General features: G+C 42.7%; 1 protein-coding gene across 1 annotated transcript in view; it reads left to right on the top strand.

Moving 5' to 3' along the window:
- Positions 1 to 8,336, top strand: part of LOC126428415 (probable cytochrome P450 304a1) — a 117,908-nt gene extending 109,572 nt beyond the window's left edge. The window contains exons 8-9 of the mRNA XM_050090341.1: positions 2,023 to 2,164; positions 7,233 to 8,336. Of these exons, the coding sequence (XP_049946298.1) occupies positions 2,023 to 2,164; positions 7,233 to 7,405 (315 nt within the window). The 3' untranslated portion in view covers positions 7,406 to 8,336. The remainder of the gene's footprint in view (positions 1 to 2,022; positions 2,165 to 7,232) is intronic.
- Positions 8,337 to 13,780: the final 5,444 nt, after the last annotated feature.

The raw sequence follows: 13,780 nt of genomic DNA, 5'->3' as shown, positions 1-13,780 counted from the left end.
TCATTTTTGAAACACCCTGTATATATACTGGGTGTTTCACTAAATGTGTTTACCTCTGTAAGTTACGAAGTAATGGGCGACGGAAATATTTATTGCGGCAGGTCACCATAAGAAACGTTACACTGTCTGCGTAGCTATGAACATAGTTTATTGTGTTATTATCCAAAGAGTTACAGCGAAAAGATACAAATTTTTAAATGGAACAATACATTGTTTCTATCATACACGGTAATCAATAACACCAACTGCGTAAACATAATTTTAAATTACATTCCTATCACTTTTAGTTTGGGAGCCACAGCCCTTCAAAGTTTCAGGGGCAGATACCACACACGCTGCGCATAACACAATGCGCCTTCTAAATGTGGTGCGGCCGAGTTGTAACGGAGCGAGAAGCTTGCTCGATGCGCTGTTAGACTGCCGACTGTCGCCGAACGCGGCCGTACACCCGACAGTTCGAGCCACTCGAACAAACGGGGCTCAATATACCATAGTTACCGACATTGGATGAAGATGGCATATACGAACAATGAGTACGTGGACATGTTGCTGATTCTTGGCGAGTGCCGACACGATGCCACTGAAGCTGCCATGGCATACGCCCTGAGATATCCTAGGCGAAGAGCTCCGGCAGCCATTTCGTTCTTACGTGCCGAACAACGACTTCGGGAAACAGGCAGCTTGGTGCAGCGCCGCAGTAACAGACGAAGAACTGCAAGAAGTAAGGAGACGGAGGTGTTTGTTTTAGCTGCAGCACACCACGATCCTCATGTCAGCTTACGAGCCGTTGCTGCAGTCGCTGGCATCAGTCTCACATCTGTGTGGTGTATAGTAAACGGCCACAGGTTTCACCCGTACCGCCTGTCACTGACCCAGGAGCTGTATGGGAACGATGAGAGAGTTATATTCTGCGAATGGGCCATGCGTAATTTCACGCTCGTGTTATGTTCTCTGATGAGCCCACGTTCACAAATTATGGTGCAGTGAATCGCCATAACGTTCACTTCTGGGCCGCAGACAATCCTCAGTAGTTACGACCTGTCGACCGTCAGCGTAGGTGGTCTATTAATGTATAATGTCGAATCCTTGGGGATGAAAACATCGGTCCACACTACTTCCGAGGTACACTGACAGGTGAGCTATATCGCTCGTTTATAGTCGACAGTTTGGGTGGTCTCCTTGAACATGTGTGTCTACACACGAGAGTCCATATGTGAATGCGGCACGATGGTCACCCAGCCCATTCTGCGAGTGCTGTTGTGGAAGAACTAAACAACAGGTTTGCAGGAAGGTGGTTGGGGTGCCATGGTCCTCATTCATGCCCCGCAAGGTCGCCCGATTTAACACCATTAGATTTCTTTTTGTGGGGATATCTAAAGGATCGTGTTTATGTCACTGAGCCCACATCCCCAGATGATCTAAAACGGCGCATCGAGGACACATGTTGCTCCACGACACCGGCGATGTTACATCTCATCCACAGATCCTTTAGAAGGCGGATTGCAATGTGCATTCAGGAACATGGACACACATTTGAACTTTAAATCAACTTCCCACCGCCAGAACATCCATCACCCACCACACAGCCATGTATTATGTACAGCGTGTGGTATCTGCCCCTGAAACTTTGAAGGGTTATAGCTCCCAAAATAAAAGTGATAGGAATGTAATTTAAATTGATGTATATACAGCTGGTGTTACTGATTCCAGTGCATGATAGAAACAACTATTGATCCATTTTTTTAAAAAAATGTATCTTGTGCCGTAACTCTTTGGGTAATAACGCAGTAAACTATGTCCATAGCTCTGCAGATAGTGGAATGTTTCTTATGGTGACCTACCGCAATAAATATTTCCGTCGCCTATTACTTCGTAACTTACAGAGGCAAACACATTTAGTGAAACACCCTATTTATATATATGAATAAAGGAAGTTGTGCCCATATATGAACCGCTCGTATCAGACAGTACTTGTTTTCCACCAGGAACGTCGTAGTGAGACGTGTGGTTGTCGTGTTGCAGGGCAGTGTGGTCATAACCTGCTTGTGGAGCATGCACATGGACAAGGACCTGTGGGGCGACCCGGAGAACTTCAGACCGGAGAGGTTTCTGGACGAGAATGGACAGCTCAGCAGGAAAGACTTCAGCTTGCCGTTTGGTGCTGGTAAGTGTTACTGTCCCCTACCTCGGACCATTTTCTTGTTACCTCCTAAACCTTCAGAGTGTGCACAAAATCCCATCAACCATCTTCCTAAGAGCACTGCTGACTTTTACAGGCTTAACCTCTGTTCGGAAAAGCCACTGGGCTGACAGACTTTTCTTTTCAGGATCATAAGAAGGAACCCAAATTCGTCACCAGTAATGACGTTCCAAGCTAAATTTGAAGTGCAGCATTGGACTTTTTTCACAGTTTTTCTGCACCAATCAGTGCACTGTTGTTTTTGAGCGGAAGTCAGTTCATTTATAATCCATTGACAACAAAGATTTTTCGTGTCACCATCAAGATGTGCGTCGATCTTCAGGCATTGATCGAACACTGGTAACTACAGTGTCTTCACGAAATTCATGTCCTTTGACTTCGCTGTAATAATTGTAAACTGTTGCTTTAGATAGGGCTTCTTTACCAAATGCAGTTCTAGGCCAATCTTCGCATGACGATTTAAAATAAAAATAAAAAAGAGCAGCCAGCATTGGCGATGATGTGGCGCAGATGAATAGCGAAATACTGCATGACCCGCTGAAGTGTCGGAACATCTATGCTGTCGATGGCCTCCTGAAAGGCTTTTTTCAGCTCAGTAATGGTGTTGGGGTTGTTGCTGTGCACCTTCTCTTTAATATAGCCCCACAAAAAGTAGCCGCACGGGTTTAGATCCGGAGAGTATGGCGGCCAATCGAGGGCCATGCCAGTGGCCTCTGGGTACCCCAGAGCCAGATTGGGGTTCCCAAAGTGCCCCTCCAGGACATCAAACACTCTCCTGCTTCGATGTGGTCGAGCTCCGTCTTGCGTGAACCACACCTTGTCGAAATCAGGGTCACTCTGGATAATAGGGGTGAAATCATCTTCCAAAATCTTCACCGTGCCATAGAGGAATATCGCACCGATAATTCTGTGACTGGACACCGCACACCATACAGTTGAGGGTGAAACGACTTCCAGATCGCGGCTTCGAATTCTCGGTCCCCCAAATGCGCCAGTTTTGCTTCAACGACATGTCTATATCTACCTGCATACTCTGCAAGTCACATTTAAGTGCCTGGCAGAGGGTTCATCGAACCACCCTCACAGTTTTCTAATTTTCCAATCTGGTATAGTGCGCGGAAGAAACAAACACCTATATCTTTCCGTGTGGAACTGATTTCCATTATTTTATTATGGTGGTCATTTGTCCTATGTAGGTCGGCGTCAACAAAATATTTTCGCTTCCGGAGGAGAAAGTTGGTGGTTTTCGTGAGAAGATTCCACCGCAACGAAAAACGCTTTTGTTTTAATGATGTCCACCCCAGTGACACTCTCTCACCTATTGCGCGATAATACAAAACGTGCTGCTCTTCTTTGAACTTTTTCGATGTACACCGTCAATGCTATCTGCTAAGGATCCCACACCGCGCAGCAGTATTCTAAAAGAGGACGGAGAAGCGTAGTATAGGCAGTCTCTCTAGTACAGTGGTTCCCAACAGATGGTTCGCGGACCCCCAGGGGTCTGCGAGCTATGCCAGAGGGTCCGCAAGATGCTATCAGAATAAAAAATATATTAAATATATTTCTTATGATAACAGATTTTTCGTTCTGGCCGCTTCCTGCATGAGCAGAGCTTTAGCGAACGCTAACTTCTGCGTCTGGCGTCTTCCTAGAGCCAACTGACACTAGCACACTCTAGCGCAAAGGAATTAGATAGAGGCAAATAGTTCTGTTGTATGCCGTTAGACTGCGCGATTTGAAGACAAAGACTATGAACAATAATCAAAAATTTAACAATAACAAAGATGGCTAAATTGAAAACGTTTTATGCTCAATATTTTTTTCAATAATGAATATGTCAATGTTGTTTCTAAGTACCAAAGATAGAAAACGTATAAAAAGACTTAATTTGGCTTTTTTAGGTACTGTGATACGACAAGGTACCAATCATGCTCGATGAGGGGGTTCTCGAGAAAATTTTGCTGGGAACCTCTGCCCTAGAAGACCTATTACATTTTCTAAATGACCTGTCAATAAACGCAGTCATTGGTCAGCCTTCCCCATAACATTTTCTATGTGTTCTTTCCAATTGAAGTTGATTGCAATTGTAATTCCTAGGTATTTAGTTGAATTTACATCCTTTAGTTTTGAATGACTTATCGTGTAACCGAAGTTTAACGAATTCCTTTTAGCACTCGTGTGGATGACCTCACACTTTTCGTTATTTAGGGTCAACTGCCAATATTCGCACTATACAGATATCTTTTCTAAATCGTTTTGCAATTAGTTTTGATATTACGATGATTTTACTACTTGATAAACGACAAATGGTTCAAATGGCTCTGAGCACTATGGGACTTAACTTCTGAGGTCATCAGTCCCCTAGAACTCAAATGGTTCAAATGGCTCTGAGCATTATGGGACTTAACATCTGTGGTCATCAGTCCCCTAGAACTTGGAACTACTTAAACCTAACTAACCTAAGGACATCACAAACATCCATGCCCGAGGCATGATTCGAACCTGCGACCGTAGCAGTCGCGCGGTTCCGGACTGAGCGCCTAGAACCGCTAGACCACCGCGGCCGGCAGTCCCCTAGAACTTAGAACTACTTAAACCTAACTAACCTAAGGACATCACACACATCCATGCCCGAGGCAGGATTCGAACCTGTGACCGTAGCGGTCGCGCGGTTCCAGACTGTAGTGCCTAGAACCGCTTGGCCAATCCGGCCGGCGATAAACGACACTCATCTGCAAACAACCTGAGTCGGCTGTTCAGATTGTCTCCCAAATCGTTTATATAGGTTAGGGACAGCAAATGGTCTACAACACTACCTTGGGGAACGCCAGAAATCACTTCTGCTTTCCTCGATGACTTTCCGTCGATTACTACTAACTGTGATCTCTCAGACAGGAAATCTCGAATCCAGTCACATAACTGTGACGATATTCCGTAAGCAAGATATTTCACGACAAGCTGCTTGTGTGGTACAGTGTCAAAAGCCTTCAAGAAATCTAGAAATACGGAATGAATTTGAAATCCCTTTTCGGTAGCACTCAACACTTCGTGCGAGTAAAGAGCTAGTTGTGTTTCACCAGAACGATGTTTTCTAAATCCGCTTATTGTCGAACCTATCCAAATTAAAGTTGCTAAACCAAACCATATTGCGCGTACTGACTCCCATCATGCCCCGCGGCGAGCTGCGCATTTTGAACGTCCTAACGCAAATCGTTCAGAAGTTATGACGATTTTATTTCGTATAGTTCAATAATTGTCACCATGTAGTTGTCATATATGAAAAAAAGCACTCAGTCTTCAGGCCACGAGTGCCCTACCGGGACCATCCGACCGCCGTGTCATCCACAGTGGAGGATGCGGATAGGAGGGGCGTGGGGTCAGCACACCGCTGTCCCTGTCGTAAGATGGTATTCTTGACCGAATCCGCTACTATTCGGTCGAGTAGCTCCTCAATTGGCATCACGAGGCTGAGTGCACCCCGAAAAATGGCAACAGCGCATGGCAGCCTGGATGGTCACCTATCGGTGATCTCACGGGAACCGGTGTAGCCACTGCGGCAAGGCCGTTGCCTGACATATATGAAACATTTTTTTTTTTTTTAGGAACATGGCATTCTAAAAATTTGCGTTGTCTTCCTTGTACTAAAGTGCGCGTCATTTACGACGGCGGCCGAGTTTAGGTTCGTTCTGCACATCTGACGTCACAAAACACAGTCAGCCAATGAACAGAGAATGACGTTGCCAGAGCTCGACTGCAGTGCAGAGCACGGACGAGTGTCTTCAGTTTTAGAAACGTTCAGTCATAAATAAAGTAATTGAACAAAAGCAATGTCTTGATAGCAGACTTTCTATAAAAGAAAGTTTGGAAAAAGCATTCTTTATACCAACTGCTTCATATTCTATTAATTAATCAAACCAAACAAGCAATAAGCCTCCTAATTCAGGCGATAGCAAGGAAATTCATTCTCACTAACCGCTTTTTCGCAATAAAGAACAGCGACAATTGCTTATTCCCTACTGTACTTCGACGAAACGTGAGCAATTCATAGTCATACCAACAGTGTTTGTCGGTATTTAATGGTGATGCTTTAATGTACTCCAGGAATTCTACTTTAATGTACTCCAGGAATTCTACTAAACGACGAGCTGCGTTAACGTAATTGGTAAGGTGTTTGGCTGCTAAGCAAAAGGGCACTAAAATAATAATCAGAACAGAAACGAGAAAACGTACTTCACCGTTCAATAATCAAGCACACCATTTCATGTAAAAATCTGTCATTGTTAAAAATTGTAAATAAAAGTTTATATACGTTACAAAAAAAAAAGGTCAAATCTTGTTCGGAGCTTAATATTTTCTTTATTTAAAATCAATATCGAAGTGTCTTACTTCTTGAATTTTATTCGTTTGAATGTAATTTTTTGAAATTTCTAGTGGCAACTAAAATCGACCATACGGAAAGTATACTCTGTGGACTTTTACCTCTGCAAACTCTTCAAAATTTCGTGCAATGGTTTACTAAATTTAATGCTGCACAATAACTGCGTTGAACATCGAAACAAAATTAAGTCATTTATGGGGGGAAGGTATCGGTCAAGAAGATGCGCAAAAATCAAATTTTTTGGCCAAATAGTTTTTGTGAAATCGAATGATAAATTGTGTCAAAGCAGTCGGAACACCATGTGTCTGCACAGGCGAGCAGTGCAATGACGACAAAATCGCGCACAGCGCGGAATGCGTGGAGCACGTCTCTGAAGGAGCGAAAGGGTTAATGCGGCCGTGGTGGCTTTACTTCATAAACTGCGCGCTCCCCTCCCCCCCTCCTCCTCCCCCCCCCCCCCCGCCCTCCCCCCCCCCCCCCCAAACGTAAGTTTGCGAACTATACTATACTATGGCACTGTTTCTCATGGCGCGTGCAACTGGCAACGCATCAATCTCCCGCGTCTGGGCGGGCATGCGCGAGCCGCCAAAGATAAAAGAATTGAACTATAGGTGCATCGTATAGTGTGTGAGCGCCCTCCCGTGTGTGTTGCAGGCAAGCGGCTGTGCGCGGGCGAGACGTTCGCCCGCCAGAACATGTTCCTGGCGTTCAGCACGCTACTGCAGAGCTTCAGCCTCACAGCTGACGGCGTGCCGCCTCTGGGCTGCAACATCCCAGGCAACGTGGAGACTCAGCCCTCCTTCTGGGCGCGCTTCGAAGCTCGCTGAAAAACAAGTCACGTACACCGCTCTACACGGATGGCGCTAATCGCGTTGGAAAACGCGGTCGAATGCGGGGAAAATATTATAAAACATTTACACTCGCTGTAATATAACTGTCAAAGTTGGGTAGTATTGAAGAACACGATTCTCCATTAGTGTATAACCCGATACCGTGTATTACTGTAGGATTATATCAATTTACTAACAAAAGAAGGGCCCCATTGTACAACTTTCAGCGATAATTGAACGATTTCTGAAGGAAAACGATTTCTCATTAGTGAATAACCCGATACCACGTGTAGTTTTGTCGCACTTACATCAATGAGTAAACAAAAGCTGCTTCATTTTATCACACTGAGCGATAGTTGAATGACTAACGTACAATTTGCATTTATTTTTTGCTAATACCAGTTCTCATTACTTTTTACGTTTTGTTAATAGTTCCACATAAAAATATTGTAGTGAATGACAAAAATTCCTTGTGAAAATTTTAATACTAATTATGGAATGAATTGATTTGTAAAATTACCAGTTTAAAATTGATGAACCTTTATTCATTTCATTAGTTATTGTTCGATATTTACAGTCTATCAAATATTAAAATGAAGATTTAATAGCTCAAAACGCAAGAAGTTAATAACTCTGTAAATTAAGAGCTTTAATTGTATTTCAGCTCTTTAAGAATGGAATATGTTATCTTGTTAATGAAAATGTTATAAATACCTCATGCAACAGAATTTGGTTGGCAGAAATGGACGAGCTATGTATTATGTTAACATGATGCTGGAACTTGTACAAGTTGGTATGTGACTAGAAAAAGCTAACTGGGAAGATATTAATAATTATCTTTTATGTCTGGAAAATAATAAGAGATGTAATCAGAAAAGAGTGCCTGGTTCTAATTTGTGATGACAACCTTGGACTAGTTCGTCCTCTGTCGATACTAAATAAAATATACTTTTATTATTAGTCTGACAATATGCATTTCATTCCTACCATGTGGTCATATATTTAGGTTACTTTGCTGAGAAAATCGACTGCAGAGGTAGTTCTACCACTATGCAATGATCAAATTATTGTGATGCACTTATTATGCATTTGTCTTTGTTACTGTCTTTATGTGCTGCTAACACATATAGCATGAATTATATACATAACAGTTTCACTCAGCTAAAGTTATTTTGTTCTTACAAGAGCATCATCACTTTGGTGCAAAGATGGCAGTAAAATTTTGGTTTGTTATCTTTGTAAATGTTGAATAACATAAAGCATGAGACTATCTGATATGTGGAATAGATATCTTCATACATCTTTTTAAAGTTACGTGCCTCATGCAAACAGATAAACTGCAGTATCAGTTTTGCTACAGAAGGATGACGAAAATTAATGAAAAGTTAGTAAAATCTTATAAAATTTGTTGTTCTTAAATTTCAACGGTTAAGAAATTGGCAGCTGAAGCCAAATATGACTACCCTTCTCTAGATTATGATCCACTTGGAGTTCGTCCTGAAACAGCAACAACAGAGGAACAAGTCCAGAAAGTGTTCAGTAAAGTGGGACAGGACTGCACAGGTAAACTGAAGGAAACTTCACGAATTACAGTAACATTTAAAGTGCCATTGATCTGGTTTTTGGCTACTACACAACAAAGCCGAAAAGAGATGTAACATCGCTGAATCTTATATGTGGTGCGGCAGGCAGAATGGGTCAAAAGACAAGCGGAATTTCAGCAAGGAAGGAGCACAGATAGTACAGTGAATGCGGAACGATTGCTACACACCATATGAGCTGGATTTCCAAGCCAGCAACGCAGCAGAACGCCACGGTGACAGAGAGATGCTGTCAAATGATAACTGTGCAAAATTTCATTCGATAGCTGCTGGCATCTAGCTATGGTGAACTGAGTTAACAATTGAGAAATATGTCACTATCTTAGTTTCAAAAAATGGTTCAAATGGCTCTGAGCACTATGGGACTTAACTTCTGAGGTCATCAGTCCCCTAGACTTAGAACTACTTAAACCGAACTAACGTAAGGACATCACACACATCCATGCCCGAGGCAGGATTCGAATCTGCGACCGTAGCGGTCGCGCGGCTCCAGACTGTAGCGCCTAGAACCGCTTGGCCACCACGGCCAGCTATCTTAGTTTGAAAGCTGCAGGTTACAGTGAAGAACCGAGGTAAATGCATAAAGAAAACTGTGTTATTTGATGTAGTGTTGGGTTCAAATTGGATTGTGTATGTTGATAACATAGATTATTCCAGCTCTACTAGGTGTACACCACTACCAAATGAATCTGATCTACTTTCCATGGGTGTATTTAGATTTATACTATTTGCCGCAACTTCCTATCTAATGACGTGCATAGCAGACGTTACGGTGTTGCCACCACTGAATCACTGCTTGCTTTCATGAATGGATCACTGGTCCATTCATGGAAGCACTGTGAAATTATTTAAGGGCTTTATCTGCACAAGAAGTATTAAGATTTAATACTCAATGGAACTGCAGCCGTTGACTGCTAGTAGGCATAGATTTAAATCAATGGGGAAAGTTGGAAATTTTTTGCCAGACCGGGGATCAGATCCAAGCCTCGTGCTTACTAGGCAGATGTGCTATCCGGACACGGTGGCCGTTGATTTAAATCAATAGCCACTCGCAACCAATGTCTGTACTTCCTTTGTGTCTTAATTCTTAATTCATGTCATTCAGTACTAGTGAATTATGTTCTGTCGTGTTATTTAGCTAAATGAACTATCTAAAAATGACCATTTGTGCCAAAACAGTCTCGCGTATTTAGCATGTATTACAGTATTGTATGTGCAATATTAGGAAGGCCTATTTCGTTTTATCTAGCGCACAGTGACAAAATGACGTAATCAAATCGAGAAACCGCAACAGTCTTGGGTACTATTCGTATTACCAGATTTTTCAGTATCACACAACGAAATTTTGGTTTTCCATGTAGCAAAACATTTGACGAACTTTGATGAGGTAATAGATTCTTTCGCAGAAAGGAAAGCACGCCGTGTAAAGAAAGCTGTAGCAAGATTATAGAAAAATGTTGGTACCTAAGGACTGAAGAAATGTGTTCTCTCTTGCTTGTCTCTTGCCTTTACTGGTTTTATGGTTCAAATGGCTCTGAGCACTATGGGACTTAACATCTGAGGTCATCAGTCCCCTAGAACTTAGAACTACTTAAACCTAACTAACCTAAGGACATCACACACACCCATGCCCGAGGCAGCATTCGAACCTGCGACCGTAGCGGTCGCGCGTTTCCAGACTGTAGCGCCCAGAACCGCTCGGCCACGCCAGCCGGCCACTGGTTTTATGTTTCCTGTATTTAATTTTATGTCACACAGAAGAGAACGTTACTAGCTAATAGGTAATAAAGAATGCAAATTTTCTGGAGAGTTCTTCTTCTGCCGGTCACAAATAATCCAACCGATTATTAATTGTCTTTTTTTAACAGGGATAGGATATCAAGCGGCCGACTGGGAGCAGGAGATGCATTACAGGATATTTTAATTTCCAGTCTCCTGAATATAGATTTGATGGCTTCCATTACAAAATATACTCGTTTGAATGCCACAGAGCGAAATACATTGATGTGCGATAGAAGAATGCTGTGTGTAGAGGCGTGGATACTGCACTTTGGCACACTTAAGATCGAATAACATCCTTACATTTCCTCGAACAAATACACACATCAAAAAAAGTTTTGCATCACCCCTGTTCCCAGAACTCCTGAAGATAGACGTTGACTGTGGATATTTTATCACAGACACAGTCTCTTTGACTGTTCAGAAATTTCACTAAACCTGCCCAAAAAAGTAAACAAACATGCAAAGCAGCGTCAGTCAGACGGATGGGGTCCGATAGCCGTTCAGTTCGTCATTCCAACAGAATGCAGATACACGGCTCGTGTTGTCTGTAGTTCAACCACGCCTAGACGGCCAATACCGCGGTTCGATCACGTCCGCAGTGTTACTTTGAGCCAGGAAGGGCTCTCAACAAGGAAAGTGTCCAGGCGTCTTAGAGTGAACCAAAGCGATGTTGTTCGGACGTGGAGGAGATACAGAGAGACAGGAACTGTCGATGACATACCTCGCTTAGGCCGCCCAAGGGCTACTACTGCAATCGATGACCGCTATCTATAGATTATGGCTCGGAGGAACCCTGACAGCAACGCCTCCAAGTTGAATAATGCTTTTTGTGCAGCCAAAGGGCGTCATGTTACGACTCAAACTGTGTGCAATAGGCTGCGTGATGCGCAACTTCATTCCCAACGTCCATGGCGAGGTCCATCATTGTAACCACGAGACCACATGCAGCGCGGTACAGATGGGCCCAGAAACATGCCGAATGGACTGCTCAGGATTGGCATCACGTTCTCTTCACCAATGAGTGTCGCTTATGCTTCCAACCAGACAATCGTCAGAGACGTGTTTGGAGGCAATCCAGTCAGGCTGAACACCTCTGACACACTGACCACCGAGTGCAGCAAGGTGGAGGTTCTCTGCTATTTTGGGGTGGCATTATGTGGGACCGCTGGTGGTCATGGAAGTAGCCGTAACGGTTGTATGATACGCGATTGCCATCCTCCGACCGATAGTGCAACCATATCGACAGCATATTGGTGAGGCATTCGCGCCCCCAACCCTGCACATCTTGTGAATGACTTTCTTCAGGATAACGACGTCGCTCGACTAGAGTGGCCAGCATATCCTCCAGACATGAACCCTATCGACATACTTGGGAGAGATTGAAAAGGACTGTTTATGGACGATGTGACCCACCAACCACTCTGAGGGATCTACGCCGAATCACCGTTGAGGAATGCGACAATCTTAACAAACAGTGCCTTGATGAGCTTGTGGATAGTATGCCATGACGAGTATAGGCGTGTATCAATGCAGGAGGACGTGCTGCTGGGTATTAGAGGTACCGGTGTGTACAGCTATCTGGACCACCACCGCTGAAGGTCTCGCTGTATAGTGGCACAACATGCAATGTGTGGTTCTCATGAGCAATAAAAAGGGCGGAAATGATTTTTTATTCCAATTTTCTGTACAGTTTCCTGAACTCTCGGTACCAAGGTAATGCAAAACTTTTTTTGAGGTACGTATGTTTTATATACCAAACTCTTCAGAAATATGTGCGCCACAGAATGAACATATGACTGAAAAATCGATTTGCCCCTGTTCGGAAATATCGTAGATCCCGGGGCTGCGCTGTACTTTGTATATGTTTAGATTTGCTGTGTTAACTGACAGTCTGTTGCTTTCTTGACCTGTAAGAAGTAAGTTGCATTCATGTTACTGAAGATAAATGGCTTTGTTTGTCTTGATTGCTGCATTAAGTCCTTTACATTTGTGGAACAATACCTTTTGTTACTCAAGAATAAACAGTGTTTGCAGTTATGGTGTAGGTTAGCTATCAGTATCAACAAAGTTAATTAAGGCATTTTCTTGTGAGTTTAGTACAATTCTAAGTTACTTGTGTAGCCAGTCAATTATAACTGGGACATTTCCTGACTGGATAAAATATGTAGACGTTAAGCCCCTATTCAAGAAAGATGGATAAAGAGATACCATAAAACTATGTACATACCGATTTCACTTTTACCAGCATTCTCAAAAATTTTAGAAAAAGTAATGTACAGGCAGCTTCTCAACCATCTGACCACAAATAACATTTTATCATTAACACATTTTGGATTTTTGAAGGGTTCTGATATCGAGAAGGCTATTTACACCTACAGTGAAATTGTGCTTAATTCATTAAATAACGAATTACAAGCAGCAGGTATTTTCTGTAATTTGTCAAAGGCATTTGATTGTGTGAACCACAACGTCCTTTTAAATAAATTAGAATTCTATGGTGTCACGGGCAGTGCTGCAAAATGGTTCAAGTCATACCTCGGTAACAGGAAACAAATGGTGTCAGTGCAAGGACTAGTGAATTAAGTCATCAGTCATCATCAGAATGGGAAGAAATTACTTGTGGTGTCCCACAAGGATCCATCTTAGGCTTTTTCTTGTGTACATTAATGATCTATCATCAGTTACACTGCCAGAAGCAGAGTTCGTTTTGTTTGCAGATGACACAAGTATTACAATAAATAGCATGTTGAGTGTAGTTCTAGAAAGATCTGCTAATGATGTTTTTATGGATATTAATAAATGGTTTAAAGCCAACTCACTGACATTAAACTCCGAAAAGACTCACTATATGCAATTCAGAACCTGTAAGAGGTTTCCACCCAGCGTGTGAATAAAGTATGAAGAAGAGCGGATAGAAGAGGTTGACAGTCTTACATTCCTGAGATTACAACTTGATAATAAATTCAGTTGGGAGGAGCACACCACATAA

This window comes from Schistocerca serialis, chromosome 12, assembly GCF_023864345.2.
Source record: "Schistocerca serialis cubense isolate TAMUIC-IGC-003099 chromosome 12, iqSchSeri2.2, whole genome shotgun sequence".
NCBI lineage: Eukaryota > Metazoa > Arthropoda > Insecta > Orthoptera > Acrididae > Schistocerca > Schistocerca serialis.
Note: the sequence above shows the minus strand (reverse complement) of the source record. Positions and strands in the feature narration are given on the sequence as shown.